The 27,035-nt window shown below is 43.5% G+C and overlaps 1 protein-coding gene across 1 annotated transcript; it reads left to right on the top strand.

The window, feature by feature from the left end:
- The first annotated feature begins 1,519 nt into the window (after window positions 1-1,519).
- On the top strand, window positions 1,520-24,214 carry MAT1A (methionine adenosyltransferase 1A). Its single transcript, XM_061634972.1, has 9 exons — window positions 1,520-1,925; window positions 9,149-9,226; window positions 10,433-10,555; window positions 13,664-13,776; window positions 16,601-16,744; window positions 17,741-17,959; window positions 19,509-19,691; window positions 20,843-20,976; window positions 22,315-24,214. Exons 1-9 carry the CDS (start codon window positions 1,829-1,831, stop codon window positions 22,415-22,417), a joined length of 1,194 nt encoding a protein of 397 aa, XP_061490956.1. The 5' UTR covers window positions 1,520-1,828; the 3' UTR covers window positions 22,418-24,214.
- The last annotated feature ends 2,821 nt before the right edge of the window (window positions 24,215-27,035 follow it).

Below are 27,035 nucleotides of genomic sequence, written 5' to 3'. Positions count from 1 at the left end.
TAGCCCCAAGGAGCCCAGTTGCCCCAGCTAGCAGTTGCAGACAAGCAAGGGGCTGGCTTGTGCAGCTGTGGCAAGCTGAGCAGGCCCTAGCCAGATGGGGAGGACTAGCCTCAGAGGGAGGCAATAGTAACCCCCCTCTGAATACCGGTTACCATGAAATCCCTATTCATAGGGTCGTCATAAGTCAGGATTGACTTGAAGGCAGTCCATTTCCATTTTACAGGAGGCCATGGTGCCTCTCTGCATGTTTCCAGTTCCCAGCCTTTCCTCAGACCCAACTAAAAACACAATCCTCCTTTTTCAGGAGGGGGGCTCTCCTAAAGAGTTGCAATAACAATAGTATCTCCCTGGCCCATTTGCCACTTAATGGGCACTTGTTAGACCCATTAGCCCACCTGGCCACTCTACTAGACTAACAAAAGAGACTCATCTGACCAGCAGATCAGATTTCTTCTCTGCAGAGCCCACCTCCAGGTGCAGGGTTCCAAATCAGTGGCTGGAAGAGGATTCATAGAAATAATCTATCTCAGCCCCCTAACCCATACACTAAAGCACCAAGTCCTCCAATGAAAGTAAATGACAGGTATTTTCAGGACAGCCAAAAGGAAGTACTTCTTCACAAAGCGCATTGTTAAAACTATGGAATATGCTATCACAAGATGTAGTGATGGTCCCCAGTTTGGATAACTTTAAAAAGAGATTAGGCAAGTTCCTGGAGAGTAAGGCTATCGATGGCTATTACTCATGATGGGTATATAATACCTCCAGCATCAGAGGCTGACTCTGTATTCTAGCTGCTGGTGAACATGAGATGAAAGGGTGAGTGCTGTTGTGCTTATGTTCTGCTTCTGTGCTTCCCATTGTGCTCTGTGACAACAGGATGCTGGACTAGATGGGCCTTTGATGTGATCCAGCAGGACTCTTCCGATGTTTTTATACTTTCTTTTTAAAAATCCACACATATTCCATGATCTGATGCCCATTTTGCAATCCATTTGCAATTGCACCTGGGAGCAGTGCCCCTAATACCTTACCATAGCGACACCATTAATAATATCAAGTCAGAGGAGTGCTCCCAGCTGCACAAGATTTTAGATTTTTTTAGAGGTCTTTCCACCCCAACGACATACGAGAGTGAAAATATCAGTGAGAGGAAGATTATGGGTTCCAGGAGACGGGTTGAAGGCAGAATCCAGAGTTAAGTTACATAACTCGGCACAATCGCTCTGAAAATTGCATCATCTCAGAACAATCCCTCTCCCTTCGCTTCCTGAAATGAACCAAACCAGCTTGCCTAACCGGGCCCATTTCGGTTACACAATCGTAACACACAAACTTGAGGGTACTTTTCCTTGCTCTCCTTCCCCAAACGAGAGGGGCAACAGCCCTTTAAAAAGTTGCTTAAATCAGCAAAATCCGTCGAAATGCCATCTCGGGCCAAACAAAAGGAGAGGAAGCTCAGCGAAGATTCTTGATCAGTGTGAGATGTTTCCTACTACAGTACACACTTCTTTTTTGCCTTCCCTCTCTCCCTGCGAGGAGATGGGCTCTCCCAATTTCCTCACGTGATCATCGAGGCACTTTCGCTTTTCCATATATTGGAGGCAGGAGGACTGACAGCTCCAACAAGAGGGAGGCTCGTCGTTTCCGCCGTATGCAGATTCAACGCACACGAGAAAACACGTTTACGTAGAGAACTGTAATCTGAACCCACCAGTTTAAAAAAAGCCCAGCCTTTGTGCCTTAAAAGGGGAAGATCAGCAACGTCAGACTTCTTGAACTGCTCTTTCGAATAGATTTTTCCGGAAGAAAGCGTTAAAAAAAAATCATGAATGGGACGCTGGATGGTTTGTGTGAGCACGGTCTGAATGAAGACGAAGGGGTGTTCATGTTTACATCGGAATCCGTAGGAGAAGGACACCCAGGTAAGGACCTGGCGCCGGTGATTGCAGCTCATTTTGAAAGGCTGCAAGGAGATCCTGTTGTAAGGGGAGGGAGGTATACCGCGTGTATGTCTCATTTTCTCTACTGTTGTTGACTCGTTTTAGATTTTTTTTTTAAAAAAATCAGCTAATCTAGAATGCCATTGGAGACCCTAACATAGCTTTCGAACCCACTACCAGCCACAGCAATTTCTGTTATTTTTACATGTCTTTCAGAGTTTGAGACTATATTTGGTATTAGTGGGTATGATCCAACCAAAGTTAGATACCTTCTAAACGTGTAAATGATGTAAACACTGTGTGTTTACTACGTGTGTGAGTTTACTAGGAAGTAAATCCTAGTGAGTTCAGCAAAGCTTACTCCGATGTAAATCGACACAGGAGTCTCCTTTTTAGTTTAAAAGTATTGAAAACCTGTTGTAGTGAGAGTGGCAGAGAATAACAGGTTTTTTAAATTTTATTTTTAAGTGACCATGGTGTATTTTCTCAGACCTATTCCTGTTGGTGTGAGAATAGTGTGTACATACTTTTGAGTTATGTTCTTCAGCCGAAGTAACTTAGCTTCCCAATTAAAATGTCTGTGTAACTAAAAAAATCCTGTATGTTTTTATACTAATAGAACTGGACTTGTTAAGAACGTTTGCTTTCTTTGGTAACTGTAGGTGGGGGTTGCATTAACCTGATCTTTAACTGGATGGTCTCTTCACCTTGTGGAATTCTCCCACATGCTTATTATAATTATTAAACTATAAATCACTGCCTGTAGCAGCTGTGCATGGTAGTAGGGTAGATTACCCTGCCTTATTTCTGGACACTAAGAGGCTGGTTGTTCATATACTTTCTTAATTATTGTTAAAGCAAAGCAAATTGTTAAAAACATGGCCTTGCGTAAACAGCTAGCGGGTAGTTATCTGTGCTGCTGATATAGCAGCTCAAGCTTATTTTACCTGGTCAGTCTCATTCTAAGAACACAAGCAACATGCTTACAGCAGATGCAAATAGACAAGTGATCTTTTGGACAAGCATAGCATATGTCTTGCAGTGTGATTTGGGGCTTTTCTTTTGATTATGCATCAGTAAGCAGAACTGAAACAAAACAGAAGGGCTGGTCTCGTTCTTAGAAAGTTAGTCTGTGTTCAGTTGTATGGGAGAGAGGTCACTTTGGAGTTTGCTTGTATTTTTCTTTTTGCTCCCTCTCTCCAGTGTTTTAACTGGAGATTCTGTGCCAACTTCTTATCTGGTGCAAAACAACTTCTGGTGACTGCAAGAGAGTCTTGGCACTCCACAACATTGAAGAATATTGGTTCTGTTAATGGTGGTTGAGTTAATGATACCAGGACGTAATACCACCTTAGGCTTCCATCAGTTTTTTCTTAGTGGCCTTGATGCCAAGATGCTGACTGATCCTATTTCTTGCCTTATATTTATAGATGCTAAGAAAGACATTTGAGCCTTTACATCAAGGATGGGGAACGTGTGGCCCTCCAGATGTTGTTGGACTATAGTTCTCCTCATTCCTGTCCACTGGCCATGCTGTCTGGAGGAGCAGGAGTCCAACAGCATCTGGAGGGTTGCAGGTTTCCCCTCCCTGCTTGATATATTTAAAATTTAAATTTCTGACAGGTGCCTAATAAATTCAGTGAAATGGGTCTGTTTTGTCCTTTTCCTCTCTGCCCCCATTTCCTAAATTTGTCTTTGACTAAGGCTTGATTCACTTAGGCAATATCTGTGGTCTTAGATCTGTGATGGTCCATTCACATATGCAGGTCATTAAGTGATGAATACTAATGTATGAACTATCCTGGATTCTTCTACTTGAAAGGTCAGTTTTTTCTTCATCTTCACCAAAGTGCACTGGTCTTTTTCTTAAAATGCAGAACACTTCTCTAAGACCTAGTTCCCTCCACAGAAGATCCCTTCACTTTCCAAATCCCCCTCTCGCACTCCTTGTGGACAGTTCAGCTCTTGTATTTGCCTCCTGTTTCTTGCCTTGTGTAGATTCCTGGCTTTCAGTGGGTCTACTCTGAATACGACTTAGTCAAATGCAATCCCATATAATAGTATCGAAAAACACGATATGGTCTGTTATCTGTTTGGTGTTGCCAACATAAACCAGTTTCCATATATAGTCAATGACCTTGGTTAGCAATAGCCTTACAAGGTCCATTACCAGAGCCATTTCACATGCTGCATACTTCCCTTTTATCTGGACAAGCTTGTACTCCTCACAGGGCAAGATTGGGTCCTGGGGCCTTCAGTCGGTGACCCTTGTGTGTGAGTCAAGTGCAGTACTGCCAAAACACAATATTCTTGATGATAAATAAACAGAAGGAATGTGCAATTGTATACTTAACTGAGGGGAGAGGTGATGGTGAGCAACTAGGTGCATGATGCAAACCAATGTCAGGCATCCCACTGGATAGTCCAGTTTCTCCTGAGTAAGGGTGAAAAAGTCTACCCATTGCATCTGCTGAATATATAATTTCACCCATTCTGTGAGTGAACCAGATGAACATTCATTGAAGTGAAGAAATGGGAATACATTTGGGTCTTCTGGGCAATTGGAGAACAACGTTAAATAGTAAAAAGAAAAACCCTAAATCGGATAAAAGAGAGTGCAATCTAGCATAGAGTGAACCACAATTAAAACTGCAGTTCTCAGGGGCCCATGCCTGGGATTAAGTCACATCAAACTCAGTGGAACTTCTTAGTAGATGTGTTTAGGAGTGTGCTGTTAAATCCTCTTGACTAATTACTTGCAACATTTTGGCATAGATTTTACCTGTCACTTTGGACAGGCAGGTATGTTTTACTTGGGACCAGGCTACAGTTTCATTACACAAAGTTTCACAATTGTCAAATGATGTAAAGAATCATCCAGATTTTGGGTCACGTTCTTAGTATTTGCAACAGTTTTCTGAGAAGTGCAATGTCAACCTTGGAAAGTTCTTTTTGTAACTGTCCAACACACATGTGTCATAGCCATGCAACATCAGAGAAAAGCACACAGTGAGTTTGGGCAAACATACCAGCTAGGACAAATTGCTTTCCACAAATGACAATTCAGGGACATTCCACTTTGCTTTGACCACATCAAATTGGCATTAAAAAACACCAGACACTGGCACACTTTCAATGTAAACACTACCTCTTCCTCCAAAGTTTCACTTCCATTTGAATTTCATCCAAAATATTACAAGTTTCTCTTTTCTTAAAATAGAAAAAAACTATGATTTCAGACAATTCAGTCCATTTAATAGAAACTGGAGAATAGTTGCCATAAAAAAATTTATGAACCCCAAACCAATCAGCATGAAACACTACAACAGAATCAGGAATATGCTTAATCACATGTGTGGTGAAGGGAGAAAGTCTTTGCTTGCCTTTTGAAGATTGAGAAGGGAGACAGAGGGTTTCTATAGGGAAGGAGTTCCATTCTTAGGGCTACCACCGAGAAAGGTGTGTCTCTTGTCCTGAAGCAGTTGGGTTGGAGAAGAACATAAAGTTGGCCCCTTCTGATGATTTAAGAATGGGAGAGTTCAGCATTGTGATTCTGACTACCGTCAAGGATCCCAGAATTATTTTTAAGGATGTGGGTTCAAGGTGGTCCAATCTTAAAAATTAAAATAAAAAGGGACCTACTGAAAAGACCCAGTTCTTGAATATTATAGTAAAGCTAAACTCTGTTCTCAGCCAGTATGACACAGTCTGTTCTGGGTCCTAAAATTGCACCCTTTCTGTTTCTTTCTCAATTAGCCTTGATGACAACAGCATATATATAATACATTGACCTGATCATCCCTGGGAATGGGGTGGCTTGCCCTTTCAGCCAATCTTAGTTAGGGCTCTAAATACTCTTCCTCTCCTCCCATTCCAAGATCCTTGTCTACCATACAAGCACTGGATAATTATTAATCTTGTGAGGAAGTGGTAGATGCCACCGTTTCTGTGGACGCAAGAGAGCCTGATGCAACTTTAACTCAAATTACTTCTAGATGAAATGGGCCAATATGATGTGAGGCACAGAGACTTGGACACAGGATTGCTAACTGGCCAGGAAGAGCTACAATAAGAAAGCCAGCTTGACTTGTTCCTGTGCCTTTAACAGGGGTTAGGCATACTGAAATCAGCATGTGAAGCTTGTCATGGCATGGAGCTGAACATGATCACCTACTTAATTGATGCAGATCTAACTGTTGTTAAAGGCATAGCCACAGAGGCCAGTTCATAAGCTGACAACTCTAGCTGGACTTGGGCCAAGGAAAGCAGAGTTCAAACTCTCAAAGGATGTGTGATGTGAGAGTTTTTTTAAAAAAAGTTAAATTCAGGTAAAGGGGGGAGTTGGATATAGTCTCTATCTTTGCCCTTCAGAGCTAAAAGCAGCTTGGGCGGTAGGGGGTGGGTGGGGAGAGTGATTTTTAACTGGAAAACACCACAGGAGAAAGGATCCTCTTCCATTGCTATATCCATCATCTGATTCAGCCTTACACTGCTGAATTTAAGTAGTGCGTGTGTGTGTGTGTGTGTATATATATACAGTATATACATTTAAAGTTGGAGGTCTAATCACAGATCTCCTGGATCATGAATGTTTTGGCCCTTGGCCACAAAGTACACTGCCTGAAGTGCGCTCTTTGCAGGATACAGGTGTGAAACAAGGAAAACAAAGTATTTCAGATTTACCATTAAAGGAAACTTCCAAGGGTGCTTAGACCTATATAGCTTAAAGCAGAGCTTGCTTTGATCACTTTGCTGCTGTTGTATTGATGCCCTTAGACAAAAGTTCTCAGGGCAGTGAACAGTTGACAATAATACAAAATAAAAACATCAGCAATAAAACTACAATATAGTAAGTACAATATATAATCACACACAAAAAACAGTGTAATCATCTTGTTAAGCCTCATATGTGAACAGAACAGATTTGGTTTCAGTCGGTGATGGAAAAATGATGTCAGTGAGGGAGATGAACATGTCTCCAACAGGAGGAAATTCCATAGTCAGTGGAGCCATGACTGAGGAAACCCTTTCATGAGTCACTACGGCACATGCTTTGGTTGAGGATGGCACTATCAATAGATCTGTCCCACAGATCTTGGATCATGGCTGGCACATACAGGAAGAGGGGCTCCTTCATGTATACATGCACTGCTGATATGCCAGAAGGCTCACATGCATCACAAATGCCTCTCTGCCACATTAACAATGACCGGACAAAGACATCAAGAGGGAAAGAGACTGAAAAGCAATTTACAGTGCAATCCTGACCATGTCTATTCAAAAATAAATCCTATTGAATTCAGTGGGGTTTACTTCCAGGTTAGTGGGGCTAGGATTGCAGACTTACTCCTTGTGTGCAGAAGTGATCCAAGAAGCACACAGAAAGAGTTTTAATTGCAGCATCAAGGGCTAAAGGAGGATTGTTAGCCCAAGCTAAAACCAGTATTGTCATGTTTGGTATTACGTATTCATTCTCGAATGGCAAACAGCATGCTGGTACTGTGATCCAAGCCCAGGGTATCATGCATCAAGCATTCCCTGTTTCTGACTATAAGGTCAGACTTCTGAGAACTCACTAGTCAGTGAGTTAATATTGGCCAATCCTCTCATGTAACACCATCTACATTATATGTAGATAAATATCTGGTGTCCTACATCTGAGTCAGGGCAGAAAGTGGAGCCACATCTTGAACCTTTGCCTTGCTCTGTGAATAGCAGCTGCTTTAAGGAACTTGGCTTCCTTCACGAATAGGATTTTCTCTTATACCAAGTCAGACCATTGGTCCACCTTGCTCAGTACTGTCTACACTGACTGGCAGTGGCTCTCCAGGGTTTCAGGCAGGAGCCCTTCCCAGCCCTACCTCGAGATCCTGAGGATTCAACTTGACACCTTCTGCATGCAGTGAATGCCCTCTACCTCTGAGCTGTGGTCCTTCCCTAAGGAAAAGAGATCCAGAGTAGAAAAAATAGTGAAGTCTAATCCTTAAAAGCCACCCAGCTGATATAGTGGCTAAAAGAAAACACTCAGTTTGCCAAGTTGGACTCTGCAGCACCCACTGGATACTTTTCCATCCAGGTTCAAAATGTTATGGAGAAATGGCGTAGAAGACTGGAGGTCTCTGTTTCTGAGAGGCAAAGGGCGGGCTTCCTCAAACCAAACTTCCTTTTGGTTTGCAGGGCTGTGGTTCCTGAGACTTCTCAAAGGCAACCTCTGCTTTCTGAAACAGTGCCTCCAGAGTAAGTGAGCTCTACACCAGGAATGGGGAATCTGTAGCCCTCTAGTTCTTGGATTCCAACTCCCTTTAGTTCCTGGCAGCATCGGCAATAGTCAGGGATAATGGGAGTTGTGGTTCAACAACACCTGGAAGACCTCAGGTTCCCCATTCCTGCTCACTGTCCTCTAACTCCCCTCTGTTGGGAGGACTTCCCATTGTGAATCAGAAGGACTAGTGGAACCCAATCCTAGTAAAAAATTTGTTTGGGACTTGATCTGCCAACAGCTGGGGCCTTAACAGTATCCAATCTCTGCAGGGATATTCCTACACCTCTCCTTCTGTGTCTTGATTCATTTTTGTCTTGGCCATACTTGTTCCGTCACCAGTGGAAGCAAGTTGTCCTTCCATCTCTCTTTGCTCCTTCAAAGTCTTAGCCCTGGAACAATCTCATGGGAGGGGCAGCTCATCAAAATGTGATGAACAAAAGCAAAGTGAGAACGGGGTCATTCTCCATATATGCATGCTAGATACATACATATTACAGGCGGGCCCCGCTTATACGGCAGGTTCCGTTCCAGACTGCTTGCGTAAAGCGGAACCCATTGACGATAATGGGGTGCGTCGTGCAAAAATGACATCAAAATGGTGCACGACGTTAAAAAAACGCTGTAAAAGTGGAACAAGCACCTTAATGTGGGGACTTTTCGTAATTGAAAGCCGCCGCATTAGCGAATCGTTGTAAAGCGAAGCACTGTAAAGCGTGGCCCTACTGTAGTAGCTTTTGTTTGGCAAATTGTAGCACATGGTCTGGCTTCCTTTTGGCTTTAACCTACATGGGGATAGGTGGTATGCATTTTTAGGTGGCATGCATTTATTTAGAAGTGCCCAGTATGTAAACAATTAAAACTTTCTACTTATCAGTTCAGGGTGACAAATGCAGGCCCTGTTTTCTTTATCTTCTCTCAATTGCTCAACTCTGATCTCTTACAGACAAGATATGTGATCAGATCAGTGATGCTGTACTTGATGCCCACCTGAAGCAAGATCCAAATGCCAAAGTTGCTTGTGGTAAGAGACAGCGTCTGATATGCTGACTGCTCTGCATTGACTAGCAACATGTTCGTTGTTGTGACAGGTAGTAGGGGAAGACGAGGACCTATAAATTGTGGAGACCCGTAGCAGAAGTGTGAAAAACAAGGGGAAAGTTTTGTTCATCCCCTCCATGCTGTATTCCAGATTGTTAGAACTCAATGGGAACCACTAAAACCTCTGTCCTGGGCTCAGTTTCCTTGGTCACGCCAGAGCGGGACAAAATTGGAACCCAGAAACTGGCAATTGTACATTTGCAAGTGGAGATCTACAAAGAAATTGGGAGAGGGCAGAGGTGAAGATCCCCCCTCGTTTTCCTTCTATTTCCACCCCCATGATTGCAGATATCCACTTGAGAGCTCAGAGAAAGATTGCCTTGAACCCCGGGTAATGGAGCCCCTTGGTGATTCCCAGATGAAGGAAGGCTGGATCTGCTTGCCTCTCTTTGGCCTGGAAGTAGTTGTAAATCTGCAGGGATTGGAAGTTTAACATAAATGTTCCCACTGAGAGTTTGTATAGCCAGGGTGGGGAACCTGTGGCCATCCAGATGTTGTTGGACTCTAATGCCCATCAATGCAACCAACACAGCCAATAGTCAGGGCTGATGGGAGTTTGTATTCCACAGCACCTGGAGGGCATCATGCTGGTGACCCTAAAACAGAGTACTGGACTTGGACCAGGAAAACCTAGATCACGTGCTTGCTCAGCCATGAAGCACAGTCTTGGGCCAGCCACTATTCTCCATCTAACCTACTTTACAGCGTAGTTGCAAGGGGAAAAATAGGTGGTGGTGGGCTGGGGCATCGCATACAGTGCCCTGAGCTGCTTGGAAGAAGATTGTGTGTGTATGTGCATGCATGACCACATACACACCTTTATTTGCAAAGCGTAGGGGCAGTCAACAAAATTGCAATGTAGAAAGAAAGCTTGGACAGCATATCTCTTGTTTATTTTTTTGTTGGGTGACAGTGGTCTAATCACCAACTGAACTGAGGTTTATTCCTGTGGGAGGGGCAGGTCACCACAATACGATGAACAGGAGAAAAAGGGGAAGTGTGTTATTCTCTCTCTCTGTGAATGCTAGATAGACACAAGTATCCAGGAGCATAGAATGTTCTTGCTGTAGATGAATTCTCCAGCCACCCTTAATAAGAGATTTCCACTTTTTTCCCCCTTCACTTTTAGAATGTGTGTGCAAAACAGGGATGGTGCTGCTCTGTGGGGAGATCACATCCAGAGCGGTGGTGGATTATCAGCAGATCGTCCGAGACACAATTAGGAACATAGGCTATGATGATTCAGCTAAAGGTTGGTGGTAGAAAATGGAATGATGCATATTGCCACTGCAGTCAGCTAAAAGTTGTAGAACTAGTCCATCTTAGTTTGATTAGCTAGGATGAGGAAAAGCCTGATGCAATGGGTGCTGAGGAATGCTCAAACATCACCAGAAGATGAACTCCAAACTCCTTTCATAATGAAGAGAGAAACTATTTACTGGTGGTTAAAGGTTATCTCTGGGTTGAAGTCTTCCTCCACAGTGGAGATGTTGGGAGCATTCCTGCTATTCATGGACTTTTTCAGCCCTGTAGATTGCTGGACCCTAAACTGGCTTTAAGATTTGCATGCATTACTGAGGCCAAAAGTACTTTTTTTTACATTAAAACATTTGGTGGCTACTCATGAGGTCTGGTAACCAGTGACAGCCAATGATATTATTCTAAGGTTTACCTATTGCCTGAATATAGCTAATGTGGAGGATTGTTGTATCTCATTTGGGAGTTAGTTCCATATGCTAAGTCTGGACACTTGCGTTATTATGGAAGTGGTGGGGGAGAGCGAATACACAGTTGGGATATTTGGTGCCAACAACATATTGAACAGCATTTAATTTTCCCCTTGGTGTGTCCCATTGCATCATGATGCATTAAATGTGTGGAAACAATGCAAGGCCCCAAACCTATAAAGCTGAAATGAAGAGACACCACCACCACTTGCAATGAAGCCCAAATACAGAAAGGAATACAGGAAGTAGACTTCCTTAGCTGAAAAATATAGGCCTCAGTGTTCCCCCCCCACAAGCCTCAAGGTGTGTTTGAACCAGAGCTTGGAAAAGTTACTTTTTTGAACTACAACTCCCATCAGCCCAGTCCAGTGGCCATGCTGGCTGGGGCTGATGGGAGTTGTAGTTTAAAAAAAGTAACTTTTCCAAGCTCTGGTTTGAACTAATTATTATCCTGGGCTAAGCTGGTGTTCTTTGCGAGGAAGCAGCAGCAGCTTGGGGCTTTGCTTCTGAGTTTAGTCGCATGCAAGAGAGTTGCTTATTAAAAAGGAGCCTGCTTCCCTTGGATGTTGTCTGTGATGGACAAATGAGCAGAAATATCTGTTACCAGGGTGGGGGGGCATGGTAGGGCTCCCAGCCAGCAGATCTGGGAGCAAGCACCACAGACACAGCCATCAGCTGCCTGGGAAGGGCTCTGTTTCCTGGAGCATCTCTTTGTCTTTTCTGTCTGCTTCATGAAAGGGTACAGTAGTGTGGCTGAGGTAGGGCAAAGTTTGAAGTGGCAAAAGGGAAATACTACAGCCAGATCTTCTCATGAATAAAGAACCCAGCCTGTTTCATCTGGCATGCTGGGCTGCTTTACTCATGGACAGTTCTGCTGGGGTTCTATGTGCCAAGAAAGAAGAGGGTCGGTTTCTCATTTCTCTTCCACCTGAAAAAGAACACCCAGGTGTGAATTCACCCTTAGCAGCCCTGCCCTTATCGAAAGAACGTTTATTCAAAGAGAAAATAGTATACCTTGTAGTGGGGAGACAGATGGTGAGCAACTCTCTTTAGAGTATGATAAAGGGAACTTGACTGAGTGCTCCCCTGTTGAGGGGTTACCAGTAGCTCACAAGTTTAGGAAACTTATCTTCTTCTACTTAAAAATATACTTGCTGCCCCCATAGCTATCTTTGTTATATTTCTGAGGCGCTGCCCACTTCAGTTACACTAATGCTTTTAAAAGCAAACTTCTGAGTTTTTAGCCGCACTGTGGTCAGTTTTGTGATGTAAATCTCCCTGGCTTAATATACGAACCATGCTAAGAAAGGTTCTACAGTCCTCACGGAAGCTATCATGTTGTAGAATTTGTTATGTAAGGGCCAAATTATCTGTTAGCCATAAGATCGACGATTGATTTCCCAATTTTTAAAAAAACCAATCTATCCACAGAGAGCTGTTGTTCAGTTTTGAGCTAGTGGTGGAGATGCAAAATTCTTTACCGGGGTGGAAAAACTACATTGCACACTTGTGTTTCTTTTCTCATGGGACAAACAGCAGCTGAAGTGTGAGGATGCACTTTTGATCCGGAAAATGGTATGGGGAGGAAGAAGAGATCCTGGAGGGTAGCTGCCAGTCAGTGTAGGCCAGGGGATCCCAAACTGTGGTCCGTGAAGCACCAGTAGTCCATGAGCTTCGTTCAGGTGGTCAGTGGCATGTCTGCATTAAATAGTTGTTCTGATTTTGAACTGTTTCTATTGCTGCTTTTATTTCTTATACTCTTATTTTTTTGTATTACGACTTGAATTCTATGGAATGCAAATTGTAATACAGTAAAATACGCTGTATATTATTTCTTATAAAAGAAGCATAAAAATACAATTTTAATTGTATATAAATACGATTAAAAACCATGCGGTATCTAGCATGGCACATTATAAATGATACAACAGACAGAAAATCACTACGTGGTCCACCAAGACCATCGGCGATTTTCAAGCGGTCCATGGGGAGAAGAAATTTGGGAACTGGTGTAGAGAATACTGAGCTAGATGGACCCATGGTCTGATTCTGTGAGGGCAGCCTCCTATGTTCCCCCCACACCTGCCGCTGTTCTGAATGAGTTGGTATTTCCTCGAGGCTGAATTTTAGTTGTGTGTTTGTTATAAAAAGGGAGGAGATCTGTTGTGAATCTCCTATGAAAATTTATAGTAGTTTGGCCTCAATGCACTCTAAGACCTAAACTAGATGTGATGGAGGCATGCTTTGTTTATAGGTGGATGAGGCAGAAATGCAAAGTGGACAATGGGGTCTAATTTTTTTTACAACAAAAGTGATTCTTGAACTTTTTGTCCAGCTCAGTTTTAAGGATGTCGAGGTGCAGGACTTTCGGAAATATCTCAGCCAAGGAGAAACCGCAATCGGTCATCCTGCGAAGCAGTCTCTCTGCATTTGGAATTACACTTCATCATTTTTCACTTCTCCCTCTGAGAATGCTTTGGTCTTCCTTTCCTTGGAAGGTCATATCCTCTGTAGAACTAGAACCTGTAAACAAGTATCTATGTGATCTAGTAAAAATGTTCCATATGGTTCTGCTCGATGTGATTTTAAGGAACAAAAAACAGCAATTCATGGTTTTGAATCCTCCTCCACAGGCTTTGACTACAAGACTTGTAATGTTCTTGTGGCATTGGAACAACAGTCACCTGATATTGCCCAAGGTGTTCATCTGCACAGGTCTGAAGAAGAAGTTGGTGCTGGGGACCAGGTAATCAATTCAACAGCTCCTCATAGTGACAGTTCAAGGACATAAAAATATCCCATCTCTCTTAATGAAAGTATTTACTTAGTGAAAAGTGCTCATAGGCAGCTAGGGTTTGATTTGCATAGGACTATGAAAGCAGTTTCTCCAAGGAACAGCACCTATAGGCCCTAAGGCCAAATCCACCCTGCTGAATGCTATCACCTCCCAAGTCTGCGGATAGACTTATGTGCACAGAACAGGTGATGGAGTATTGAACTAGGGATACTTTCACACTGCAGTTTATTCTGTTATTCTGACAGTTTCTTACCTGTTAATTTCCGCATTATATTTGACCTTCCACACGACGCACTAATTTCAGTGACGGGCATCCCAGCATGCAGTGTGGAACAGAGGGGGAAAATGAGCAGGAGCCGCCTTAAAACAGAGGGGGGAAATTAGGAGGAGCTGCATTAACAGCCACCAAAGGACTGGGGCCAAAGAAGGGTGAAGGGAGGTGCGTTATCAGGCCACTGAAGCTGGCGCTGCTGCCCGCCGCCCCCAAAATAAAAATTAAAGAACAAGGAGGGCCACCTCTGTGAGCTCCCAGTGGCTGCAATACCAGGTGCCCCCAACCCCCAGGGCCGCCTCCATGAGTCTCGAAAACCAAGTTGGGGTGGAAAATACACCAAAACCCCTAAAACGAAGGGGGGGGGAGAAAAACTCTGCTCTGTTCATTGTAGCTCTGTGTGTGTGTGTGAAAGACCGTTGCGTGAAATGCCGGTATAACAGGTACTGCAGTGTGAAAGGGGTTTTAGAAATCGGGACAGAAGTGCTTCCTTTTTAATCGGTTAAACTAATGCAGTCAGCCCCGTGTGTGAAAGCAGCCTAGGACTGGGAAAAATCACATGCCCACTCAGCCATAAACATCACTGGGAAACTTTTGAGTCAATTGCTATCTTTCAGGCTAACCTACCTCACGGTGATATTGTGAAAGTAAAACAAGAGGGGAGAGGAACTTCTTCAGAATGGCCCACCTCTAGAACTAGTAGCCAACCAGGGCACTGATATTCCACTGTCTATTATTGCATCATAAGTATACATACTGTATAAGAAGTGGCAGCAGAGTTCTGAACAGAGGTGAGGGAGGTCCAAGGTTTGACAAAAGATCAGGGAGAAGAACCTTCAGTAGTCCAGATGGGAAATAACCAGAGCTCCCTTACCTACATGTATGTCTTCCTTCCTATCAGCAGTTACATATTACACTTCTGCAAAGGGGAAAAAAAAAAAGATCCAATAGCTAACTGAAGTTCATGGCAATTGGAATTTTAAGGTTTTCATGTGAATTGTATGTTTTATGTTGTGCGTCGCCCAGAGTGGCTGGAGAACCAGCCAGATGGGTGACTAATAAATTTAATAAATAAATAAATAATTCCCCCCCCTTTTTTTCACTCGGTACAGTAGGGCCCCACTCATACGGCGGGTTATGTTCCAGACCCCCGCCGAAAAGCAAAAACCACTAAAAAGCGGAACTCATTGAATAGAATGGCACACGATGCCTGAAAACCACCATAAAAGCAGAACAAGCGCCGTATGAGTGGGGCTTTAGTCTAATTGAGACCGCCGCATTAGCGAAGCACCATAAAGCGGGGCCCTACTGTACTTTACGTTTGCAAATGATGGCTGAACTAGACATGCAGTTGCAGACCTGGTGCTGGGATCCGGGATCCGGCAAAAACAAAAAGTGGGGGAGTTGAAGCTGCGATTTGTGGTGGAAAAACTAGAAAGAGGAAGGTTGTTTAACCCTCTTCCCACCTACCACTTTTGGCCTGTAAATGCTTCTCCCCCAGTTGTTTTTTCGTGCAGCATGGCAAGCATACAACTAGAATCCCAGCTAGGGGAAAAGCAGCTGAGGGGAGGCAGTTGAATGGGAAAAGTAATGGGGCGGGAAAGGCTTCAAACACACCCTTCTCTCCCATTACTTCAACAGTGCAAATAGCAACCTCCCATGATGCATTGTTCTCAGTCCCTGGTACGAGGACTATCTAGTTTAGCCCAAAGATTATACACTAATTAAACACATACTTCAGAGTGTTTGGCTTGAGCTCTAGTAATGACCACCAAATGCTACTGGACAGAGCATGGGCAGGGCAGAATGTTTGATGCTTGCTGGAAAAGGTTGTTAAGAGGTTTCTTGCTAGCAGGAATAGCTTCTATGACATTCATATGTTTGGGCATGTTACCTGCATGTGTACTGGCTTCCTATCTATTCAGCCTATACATATGTAAAAATTAGCACTTTGTGACAAAAAAAAAGCACTGTAAGTTTCCAGTTACAGCAGGGCCCTGCTCATACGGCAGGTTCTATTCTGGACTGCTGCTGCAAAGCGAAATCCGCCGTAAAGCGGAATGCATTGACTAGCATTGTCTAAAATGGTGCCCGGCGCCCGAAAACACCATGAAAGTGGAACAAGCGCTGTAGGAGCAGGGCCTTTCTGCAATTGACAACCGCCATATTGGTGGGACGCTGCAAAGCAGAGCGTCGCTACTTACTCACTCTCTTCACAAGTCAAGTAAAGATGTAAAATGCTTTCTTGGAACATCCTACCACTTGATGAAATTCAAAATAGCATTTATTAAAAAAAACAAAACCATGCAAAGTATATGGAAGATCTGCATATGAGGGAGGAAATGGGAAGATGATTCTAGAGTGCAAAAGTAGGTTTCATGTTGCACTGATGGAAGAATCTTGTGAAGAGAATTTTTTAACAGTGGCTAATACACTAAGAAACAAATAGCCCTCAGTTTTTGTTGTTGCCGATGAAAAATAATTGCTCCCTTCCCTCTACAGGGTCTGATGTTTGGCTATGCCACTGATGAGACGGAAGAATGCATGCCCCTGACCATCATGCTTGCTCACAAACTAAATGCCAAAATGGCTGAGCTGAGGCGCCATGGGATCCTCCCTTGGCTTAGGCCAGACTCCAAAACCCAGGTACTTCACGGGATTTAGCACAATTTCTCTTTCCCCTTTTAGTGCAAGGGCCTATCCACATGATTTTTGGGTGCCTGGTGGTAATAGTGAAGTGCTATCCACATGAAGATTTTTGGGTGCCTGGAGGTAGGTTAGAGAAGCGCTGTTCCCACACAGAGTTGGGGCTAAGATGTAAAATATTCTATGGATATTCATATTCAAAAATACTTCTGCGAAAAGTATATAATCATTTTCATTGTTGTTGTTGCTGCATCATGAGGTCACCTGACAGCAGTAAGGAGCTGTTGTTCCTTTACTCACTGGAGGAGTTGTACATGCCTCATGTAGAAACTGGCACCCCTTGCCCTGACACTTGTTCTGCTCCGGCCACTTAAGCCACTTGGCCTAGCAACGCTCACTAGCCATATCCTATAACTGCAGCCATTCCAAACAGGAACAGGGGTCCGGAGGAAGCAACTGCAAGGTCACCACAGTGGCAAAGGCCATCAGTAGGGTTGCCAGGCTCAGTGCCTGAGAATGATTCTGTATCTTTAAGAGAAGAGAAAATTCAGCCAAGTGCAGGTTTTCTTGCAACCCTGTAATGGGAAAAAACACAAGGTGGAATTCTCCCTCCCCCCTGCACAACTTTTAAAGATACAGAAGACCTCTTGGAGGCTGGGCCTGGCAACCCTAGCCATCAGTATCCACAAAAATCAAGTCTACTGCCAGGCTGGTTCCCCACCCTTCTGGATCCTGGGGTGTAATTGGAAATGTATGAAATTCTCATGGGCATCACAAATTACAAATGCTCATCTTCCCAGACAACAAAAAACCTCCCTTTCCCCCCAAACACAAATAAAACAGACTAAAAAAGAGCAGGCAACACCCCCCCCCAAACCAGGCAAAATAGAAATGCAATTTCAGGGGCTGAGGGCTTTTATAAGTGGTTCACTGGGCCGTGCCTGTTTGTTTGGGGGGGGGTGCCCTACAATTCATAATTCCTTCTTTTGCTCTCAGATCACAGTGCAGTACATCCAGAAAGACGGGGTTGTTATCCCAGTGCGTGTTCACACCGTTGTCATCTCAGTGCAGCACGATGAAACCATCTCTCTGGATGCCATGCGCAAGGTCCTACGGGAGCATGTTATCAAGGCCGTGGTTCCACCCAGATATTTAGATGAGAACACGGTTTACCATCTTCAACCCAGTGGCCGGTTTGTCATTGGAGGACCACAGGTGTGTATTTACTCTTATGGATCTTGGGGGGAGGGAATCTATTACTGCCCATTTTGCACTATTCTGAACCACATATTTATGGTACGACTGGCACACAGACACCCCCCCCCCAATTAAAGGTACATGCCAAAAATAAAACAAGTGAGAATTACCCTCACCTGCACTGCTTTTCAAGCCTTCCAATTTCAGGGTATCTTTTTTCCATTGATTTATCTGCCAAGAAACCCTTGCACTTCTGCCATGGAGCCCTTGTGTTGTCGCAGAGTGTTCTGGGAAGTGTTTAAGGACACACATACAAGGGGCTGGCTAGGCTCTGTGTGATTTGAAAATCCACCACCACCATGGCCCACCTAACTTTCTGGGCATTTTAGAGGAGAAACAGTCATGGTGAGGAACTGGTGGAGAAACCCTTCCACCAGTACTGATAACCTTACTATGGGAATTACAAGGAACCCTGGGCCTCTCCCAAATAGAGCTGAAAATCTGTTGCTATAGAGCAGGAATGGGCAGCATATGGCCCCTAAGGTAAACTTGTGGGTGAAAGGGAGGGGGAAATGGGGTCGCAGAAAGAGAAAAGGGAGTACCCAATCACTCCTGACCCTGAGCTCTTTTGGCTCTAGCCCTCATCCACTTCTTAGAGTGGCTGTGGTAGTTTAGTTTGTATGAACATCACAAGAGCCCCAAAGGCCCACCAAGTCCAACACTCTGTTCTCTGAGTAGCCAACGAGATGCATGCCAGCAGGTGCTGAGGGCAACAATATTCTCCCCACATGATTCTTAGCAGTTGGTATTCAGAGTAAGGATGTGATATATTTTTTTTAAATCTGCCTTTAAAACATTGATTAGAGGAATGACTATTTATTGATATTTCCTTTTAAAATAGCAATATTTCCTTCAAAATATCTATTATTTTTAATGGAAATATTTATATTTTGAAGGAAATATTTATATTTTATATTAATATTGACATTTTTTCCAAGTGAAAAAACACAGATTGGTCAAAGCAGTGGCTAGCAGTACAGAATGAACTTGAATTGATGCAATCCTGTTAGGTTGACAGAACTCAAACTGGCACCAGCCAATGGATCCCATCCCTAACTCAGAGGCATACTACCTCCGACCATAGGTCTCTGCCTATTTTGACTTGGCTGATTAATTTTAATAGTGTGTGTATGTTTTACAAATTTTAGTGTTGATTTATTATTTTGGCCTTTTGATAGAAAAGCACGTATATGGTATTTTGAAGGAATAACGTAACCAGTATCTCTATCCTAACTTGGCTAACTCTGAAATGACTTCCATTCATGTCAGCGGGACTTATTTTCACTTCCATTTGCTTAGAGCTGTACATAGTTCACCTTCTGAAATCATACTTGGCACGATCTGAAGTTGTAAGGTGAATTACGGTCCATTGGCTAAAGAGAGGAAATGCATTACAGTTTTTTCAGTGCACCCTCTTCTAAGGCTTTTTGATAGATTTTTATTTATATCACCCAACCTGCTGTTTCATGAAAACATAGAAGTGACACTTGCCATGGCAATATTGCAGGGGGATGCTGGAGTTACTGGCCGGAAGATCATCGTGGATACGTACGGTGGATGGGGAGCCCATGGGGGCGGGGCTTTTTCGGGCAAAGACTACACAAAGGTGGATCGGTCAGCAGCATATGCGGCCCGGTGGGTTGCCAAATCCTTGGTGAAAGCAGGGCTCTGCCGCCGGGTTCTGGTCCAAGTAAGTTCCATTTTGTCCTCTTCCAGCCTTTTCTAATCTAGCAACCATAAACTGAAACAGGACACTATGACAGATCTATGGCTGCCTGCCACAGAGATCAGCAAGACCCCATTTCTTCCTTCCTCTGCTGCAGCATCTAGTGATCCAGATCACATTGGATCATTGCACACTCTGAGTTGCCCTGCACCAGTTCGCTGTCTGTCTCTTGCAGGGGTGGGAAAACCCACCTAACAGCAACACGTTTTGCATGGTGGGAGAGAGAGAGAGCTAAGTGTGAAATTGCTTTGTCTGATTGTAGTCATAGTCCTGCAACAGCTAGTTCCTGCTTGAGAGACATGGCTTCATGTTTGGATATGTGACATTAAGGTATCTTTGATGCAATTGTGTCCGATAGGTTAAGAACAGAAGAAGCTGCCATAGACAGAGACAGATCAGGAGCCCATCTAGCTTTTTTGTGTCCACTCTTGACAGTCAACAGCCTCTTTTTCTCTCCAAGGCCTCTTTTCACCGAAATTCTTAAAGCATAGATAATGTCAGCAATCCTTACAACAACCCTGCAAGGAAGGTCGCTACTGAATTCTAGAAGTTCAATTTCCCTCACTCGTGCAGTTCGGTAATTTAAGACTCTAGTCCTTAAAGGAACATACAGTGCTGCCTTACACAGACCATTGGTCCATCTAGCTCAGTATTGTCTACACTGACTGTCAGTGGTTCTCCAGGGTTTCAGATGGGGAGTCTTTCCCAGCCCTACCTGGAAATGCTGGGGATTGGACCTGGGAGCTTTTGCATGCAAACAAGATGTTCTTCCACTGAGCTATGGCTTTTACCCCAGTGATCTTGCAATAGGGGGGTACTCTAGACTTAATGGCCTTATAGGCCCCCATCCTTAGATGGCAATGCGTATTAGTTCACTTTACTTCAAAATGTGGCAAGGCCACATTTTTGCAGATCCCCTTCTTCCCCTGCTCCTTTCTGTACAACCGAGGCACTTCTGTGTTTTAAATACACACAGTTGTCGTCTTCGAATCTAGTATTTCCTTCGCAAGAACAGATTTTCCCAAGCACGTTTTCGCTGGTTGCTTTGGTCATCAAGTGACATATATAGCCTATGAGTGAACCAGGTCAAATTGTCCCTCTCTGTTTGCTCGTAGGTTTCCTATGCCATCGGTGTGGCTGAACCACTCTCCATCTCGCTGTTCACTTACGGTACCTCTACAAAGCCCGAACAAGAGCTGCTAAACATTGTGCACCAGAATTTCGACCTTCGGCCAGGAGCCATCGTCAAGTAAGCACTTTTGCAAGGGGCTTTCCACGTGAGAAGAACAAATTACTGCATTCCCCCTACTGAAAATATAAAGCACCCAGGAGTATTCATTGCTGAACTTCCAATACTGAGAAAATGAAATATCAACTATCCTTTCAACTGTGTTAGCTTTTCCCACTCTGCTTTTATTTATTTATTTATTTTATTATACTTGTATACCGCCCCATAGCCGAAGCTCTCTGGGTGGTTTACAGTAACTAAAAACAAATACAATTTAAAATACATCTTTTTAAAAAACAATATAAAACACATGCTAAAATGCCTGGGAGAAGAGAAAAGTCTTGACCTGGAGCCAAAAAGATAACAGTGTTGGCGCCAGGCACACCTCATCAGAGAAATCATTCCATAATTTGGGGGCCACCACTGAGAAGGCCCTCTCCCTTGTTGCCATTCTCCGAGCTTCCCTTGGAGTAGGCACCTGGAGGAGGGCCTTTGATCTTGAACGTATTGTACGGGTGGGTTTGTATCGGGAGAGGCGTTCCATCAGGTTGCCTTCAACTAAAGCGTCTTCCAGGATAGTGCAACATTCCAGTTGAGATCTAGTTATCTCTTCCCCCTCAACACCATCCTGGTTCTCCTTATCCAGGAGCTTTCTGCTGGTGGTCTTCATGGGTGTAGAGTTACATCCAAAGAGCAGCAGCAGAACATAAATGAGTTATGCAGTTTAAGACTTGCTGCCTGGAAAGTCTCCCAGTTTCTTTCTCAAAACAGAGCCCTCCTTAGCTGGAAGGTCAGTTGCAAATCATGTCGTTCTTTCAGCTGGGGAAGCGAGGCTTGGTTTCAAATGTTGGGCTATCCCAATATTGTCAGCACTGACTGGCAGGGGCTCTCCATGGTTTTCAGTCAGGGAATCTTTCCCAGCAGTATCTGAAGATGCAGGGGATTAAACACAGGGCCTCCTGCATGCAAAGCATGTGCTCTACCACTGAGCGATTGCCCTTCTTTAAAGAGGCTCGTGCGTTCCTGCAACCATTCCAGAATGATCCATGAAGTGAACACCACTAGCTATTCCCAGAACACATCACAAAAAATAAGCAGATGCTAATATAGTCATCAACTTCTCTTTGCATATGTACAAACACACATCCAAACTAGATCCATGGCAGCTGCTTTCTGACATATGTGGCCAATAGCTCACCAAATAGGCATCCTAGGATTTTAAAACAGCTGTTCTTTGCAGCTGCTTTCACCTATTATGTATCTGTTATTTCAGGCAGCCTCCTTTCCATGCAGGAAAAATTAGCATGTCTGTACTCCAGCTCTTAATGTCCCCTTCTTTTTTCTCTTTGAATAAACTAGGGATCTGGATTTAAAGAAGCCAGTCTATCAGAAGACTGCCTGTTACGGTCACTTTGGAAGAAGTGAATTCTCTTGGGAAGTACCTAAGAAACTGGCCTTTTAACAATCACAGCGCCAACCCCTAGGCTTAAGGGGAAAGGATTCTACTATGAAGGATGCATCCACTAACCATCCTCAAAGCTGAGAAAATAGAAAAAGTTGTTTTCATGAACGCTGCTGCTGTACTCCCAATATCTTACCACCTGCGCATATGACCGAGGTTTCCTACTGCTGCTATTTTTCGGTTCCACTTAGAAAGGCAACATATGACTTGGACCACCTTGAAAACAATGGACTACTTGTACCCTTCTGTTCAAATGGGAAGGAAAGATTCCCTCAGGTTCAGTAAGTTTTCTCAATGCTGTGACTGGACAGTCAGAAATTATGGGCTCTAATTTCCTTTTTGGAGTTGGTACTGCACGTAGTTCCTGGGCTCTTGGTGTGGAGAAGGAATTTGGCCTATTCCCAACATGCATATTATCCAAAGGGTTCTGTTGGGCCTCTTTTTCAGCTGTCTGCTATTAGACTTTGCTTTCTTTCTTTTCTAAAGAAACTCCAACTTTCTTTTATAACAGCCTTGTGACAAAACTTTTTAATGGGTACATGTTTAGTGCCTTTTATCTATAAGCTTATATATTGGTAAAGTTGCTACAGTTCATTCTAGGTAGGGCTATTTTCAGAGCTTGGAAGATTTACTTTTTTGAACTACAACTCCCATTAGCCCAATCCAAGGGCCATGCCGGCTGGGGCTGATGGGAGTTGTAGTTTTGAAAAAGTAACTTTTCCGAGCTCTGGCTATTTTATATATAAAAAGCTAAAAATCCTGCTTGCAAGCCACACATCCATTGGCTAAGCTGCTGTGATTTCAGGGAATGTTCCTGACATTCTAATGGTTTATGATAGGAACAATCAGTTAGGAAGGGTGCCGAGGCCTTTGAAAACCAAGCAGGAAGAAGGTCCCAAAGGCAGATAGCCAAAGATGGACTAGGCAGCAAGTGGGGATAAACCCTCAAGTGTTTTAAGGACAAAAAAAGAGAGGGGCTACAGAGTTGATGATAGACTAGGTCCAGAAAATAGGGCTGGCCCTGCTGTGCAGTAGTAGCCCACTGCAGGTGGTATCGTATGGGGATAAATTAATAAAGATGAGACTTTAAAAATACTGGCTCAATGCAGGAGAGATCTAGACTCCATTTCAGGCAGCAAAATGTCTTGGCCTAGAACTGAATGGAAACTGCTAGAGTGACTTCACATAAGGCCTAGGGAGAGGAGGCACAATAGGCAATCAAGAGTTTTGGCTATTAGAGGGTTATGGATGGGGGAGGCAGGAATAAGGCTGAATTTAACATTGATATGAACTATTAATCTAGGTTGCAGGTCCACAGTGTTGCCTTTAATAGCACCACTGGAAGAACAGCTTTAGCAACCTCTGTTTTCCTTCATCTCAGCTCCTTTTTAAAAGATCCAATTGCACCTGAAGAATCTTCTGAGCTCTTAAAGGAACAGCAGCCCTATCTGGAATGGGATATGGCACTTTTGTGTATCAGCACTTCAGAATCTTATCTCAGTATTTTACTTTACTATGTAAAGCATCATGTACACTGATGGTGCTACATAAATTAATAATGAAAATATAATATTAATTCTTAGCTGGCACTTTTCCAGTCTCAGTATCATCATGTGCACAATTCGCTACCAATGCTGTTTTTCAATACGGGAGAACCAAATATGCTATCAGTGCCTTTGTATCAGTGCCCCTCTTTGCATCAGTGGTTTATTTTATATGTACATTCCCCCCCCCCATGTGATTATAGCAACCAATTTTCATGTCAAAAGAAATGTATTAAAATGTTCTGCCCCTTGACACTGTAGGTATGAAGAACATTTGAACTGTATGACAATGGATCATCAGCATTTGGATATAACACAGGCAGAGACATTTAATCCTAAAAATTTCAAAGAAATTTGAGAATCTGAAGAGTAACTGCAATGGCAGCGTCATCCACTAGATGGCAGTGTAACCCACCCTAGAGACTTCAGGGTCTGTGGAAATGTAGTGAAAGTGGTAGATTGTTTTCTATTCACTACTGCCAATATTGAGAAATGCCAGCAGCTTAAACAGCAACAACAAGGCAGCAAAGGTTGCATATTTTCAAAAGAGGGACTTTTTTATTTCAACAATAATAGTTGAAAAATGAGCTGCATGTAGTGTTGTTTTTTTAAAGTGGGGGCTGAAGTGAATTTATCACCACGTGCCTCACTATTTGAGGCACTTTCAAGGCATCTCAGCAGGTGTAATTTGCCATTCTTTTTTAAAAGAAGGAGAAGCTTTAGTTTTCTATCTGGCAATAAGATTTGGGGAAGTTTATTACTCAGGCTGTGTATATACCATACGCTTAAAGCACATAGCTTCTTCCAGGGAATTCTGGGAACTGTAGTTTACCCTTCACAGACCTACAATTCCCAGCACTCTTAACAAATTATGGTTCCCAGAATTCTCTGGGGGCAGTCGTGTGTTTTAAGCATATGCTGTATACTTAGCCTCTGGCCTCATAAGACTAACCCTCTGCCAACGGAGAGGAAGAAGAAAGCACTTTGTGCTCTTATTTAGGCTACAGCCTGAAATTGATCTCATCATCATTTCTTCTCCTTGGGGAAATTCAGTACAGACTCCGGGGAAGCTAGGGATCTCTAAACAAAATTTTCAGCGCCCTCAACAAGGCTTCCTGGATGGATTTTTTTGGTGTGTGTGTGAGGGAGTGGGGAGCCATGATAATTAAACTGATATGAATAAAACCAGTACAATTTTGTAACACAGAAATACTTGCAGGGCCCACTCAACCCCACAAACTTTTGTTCTATGTGGCGTCGTATGAAGCCACAAAGAATCTTAGGACTTTTAGTTTAGTAGAATATAGGAAACTGCCCTCAAATATACACCCAGTTATACCATTGGGCAACCTAGTTCAGACTTCTGTCCCTGGAAAACTGGTAGAAAGTATTATTAAAGCTAGATTAACTAAGCACATAGAAGAACAAGCCTTGCTGAAGCAGAGCCAGCATGCCTTCTGCAAGGGAAAGTCCTGTCTCAGTAACCTATTAGAATTCTTTGAGAGTGTCAACAAGCATATAGATAGAGGTGATCCAGTGGACATAGTGTACTTAGACTTTCAAAAAGCGTTTGACAAGTTACCTCACCAAAGACTTCTGAGGAAGCTTAGCAGTCATGGAATAAGAGGAGAGGTCCTCTTGTGGATAAGGAATTGGTTAAGAAGCAGAAAGCAGAGAGTAGGAATAAACGGACAGTTCTCCCAATGGAGGGCTGTAGAAAGTGGAGTCCCTCAAGGATCGGTATTGGGACCTGTACTTTTCAACTTGTTCATTAATGACCTAGAATTAGGAGTGAGCAGTGAAGTGGCCAAGTTTGCTGACGACACTAAATTGTTCAGGGTTGTTAAAACAAAAAGGGATTGCAAAGAGCTCAAAAAAGACCTCTCCAAACTGAGTGAATGGGCAGAAAAATGGCAAATGCAATTCAATATAAACAAGTGTAAAATTATGCATATTGGAGCAAAAAATCTTCATTTCACATATACGCTCATGGGGTCTGAACTGGCGGTGACCGACCAGGAGAGAGACCTCGGGGTTGTAGTAGAGCATGATGAAAATGTCGACCCAGTGTGCGGCAGCTGTGAAAAAGGCAAATTCCATGCTAGCAATAATTAGGAAAGGTATTGAAAATAAAACAGCCAATATCATAATGCCGTTGTATAAATCTATGGTGCGGCCGCATTTGGAATACTGTGTACAGTTCTGGTTGCCTCATCTCAAAAAGGATATTATTGAGTTGGAAAAGGTTCAGAAGAGGGCAACCAGAATGATCAAGGGGATGGAGCGGCTCCCTTACGAGGAAAGGTTGCAGCATTTGGGGCTTTTTAGTTTAGAGAAAAGGCGGGTCAAAGGAGACATGATAGAAGTGTATAAAATTATGCATGGCATTGAGAAAGTGGATAGAGAAAAGTTCTTCTCCCTCTCTCATAATACTAGAACTCATGGACATTCAAAGAAGCTGAATGTTGGAAGATTCAGGACAGACAAAAGGAAGTACTTCTTTACTCAGCGCATAGTTCAACTATGGAATTTGCTCCCACAAGATGCAGTAATGGCCACCAGCTTGGACGGCTTTAAAAGAAGATTAGACCAATTCATGGAGGACAGGGCTATTGATGGCTACTAGCCATGATGGCTGTGCTGTGCCACCCTAGTCAGAGGCAGCATGCTTCTGAAAACCAGTTGCCGGAAGCCTCAGGAGGGGAGAGTGTTCTTGCACCCGGGTCCTGCTTGCGGGCTTCCCCCAGGCACCTGGTTGGCCACTGTGAGAACAGGATGCTGGACTAGATGGGCCACTGGCCTGATCCAGCAGGCTCTTCTTATGTTCTTATGACTGTCAGCAGAGATTTGCTGTAGACCTCCTGGGTTTCAGACAGGAGTTTTTCCTAGTCTGATATGGAGATTGAACCTGGGGCCTGTATTTATCACTGAGCTATGGCCCTCAGTGAGATACTGAGAATTCTCTAATACAGTTCCCTGCAAACAAGTTTCTCTGACTTCCCCAGAGAGTCTAACAGTGCAATCCTAAACCCACTTACCTGTGAGCAAGCCCCACCAAGCACATGGTATTTATG

This window comes from Rhineura floridana, chromosome 7 (assembly GCF_030035675.1).
Source record: "Rhineura floridana isolate rRhiFlo1 chromosome 7, rRhiFlo1.hap2, whole genome shotgun sequence".
Lineage (NCBI taxonomy): Eukaryota > Metazoa > Chordata > Lepidosauria > Squamata > Rhineuridae > Rhineura > Rhineura floridana.
Note: the sequence above shows the minus strand (reverse complement) of the source record. Positions and strands in the feature narration are given on the sequence as shown.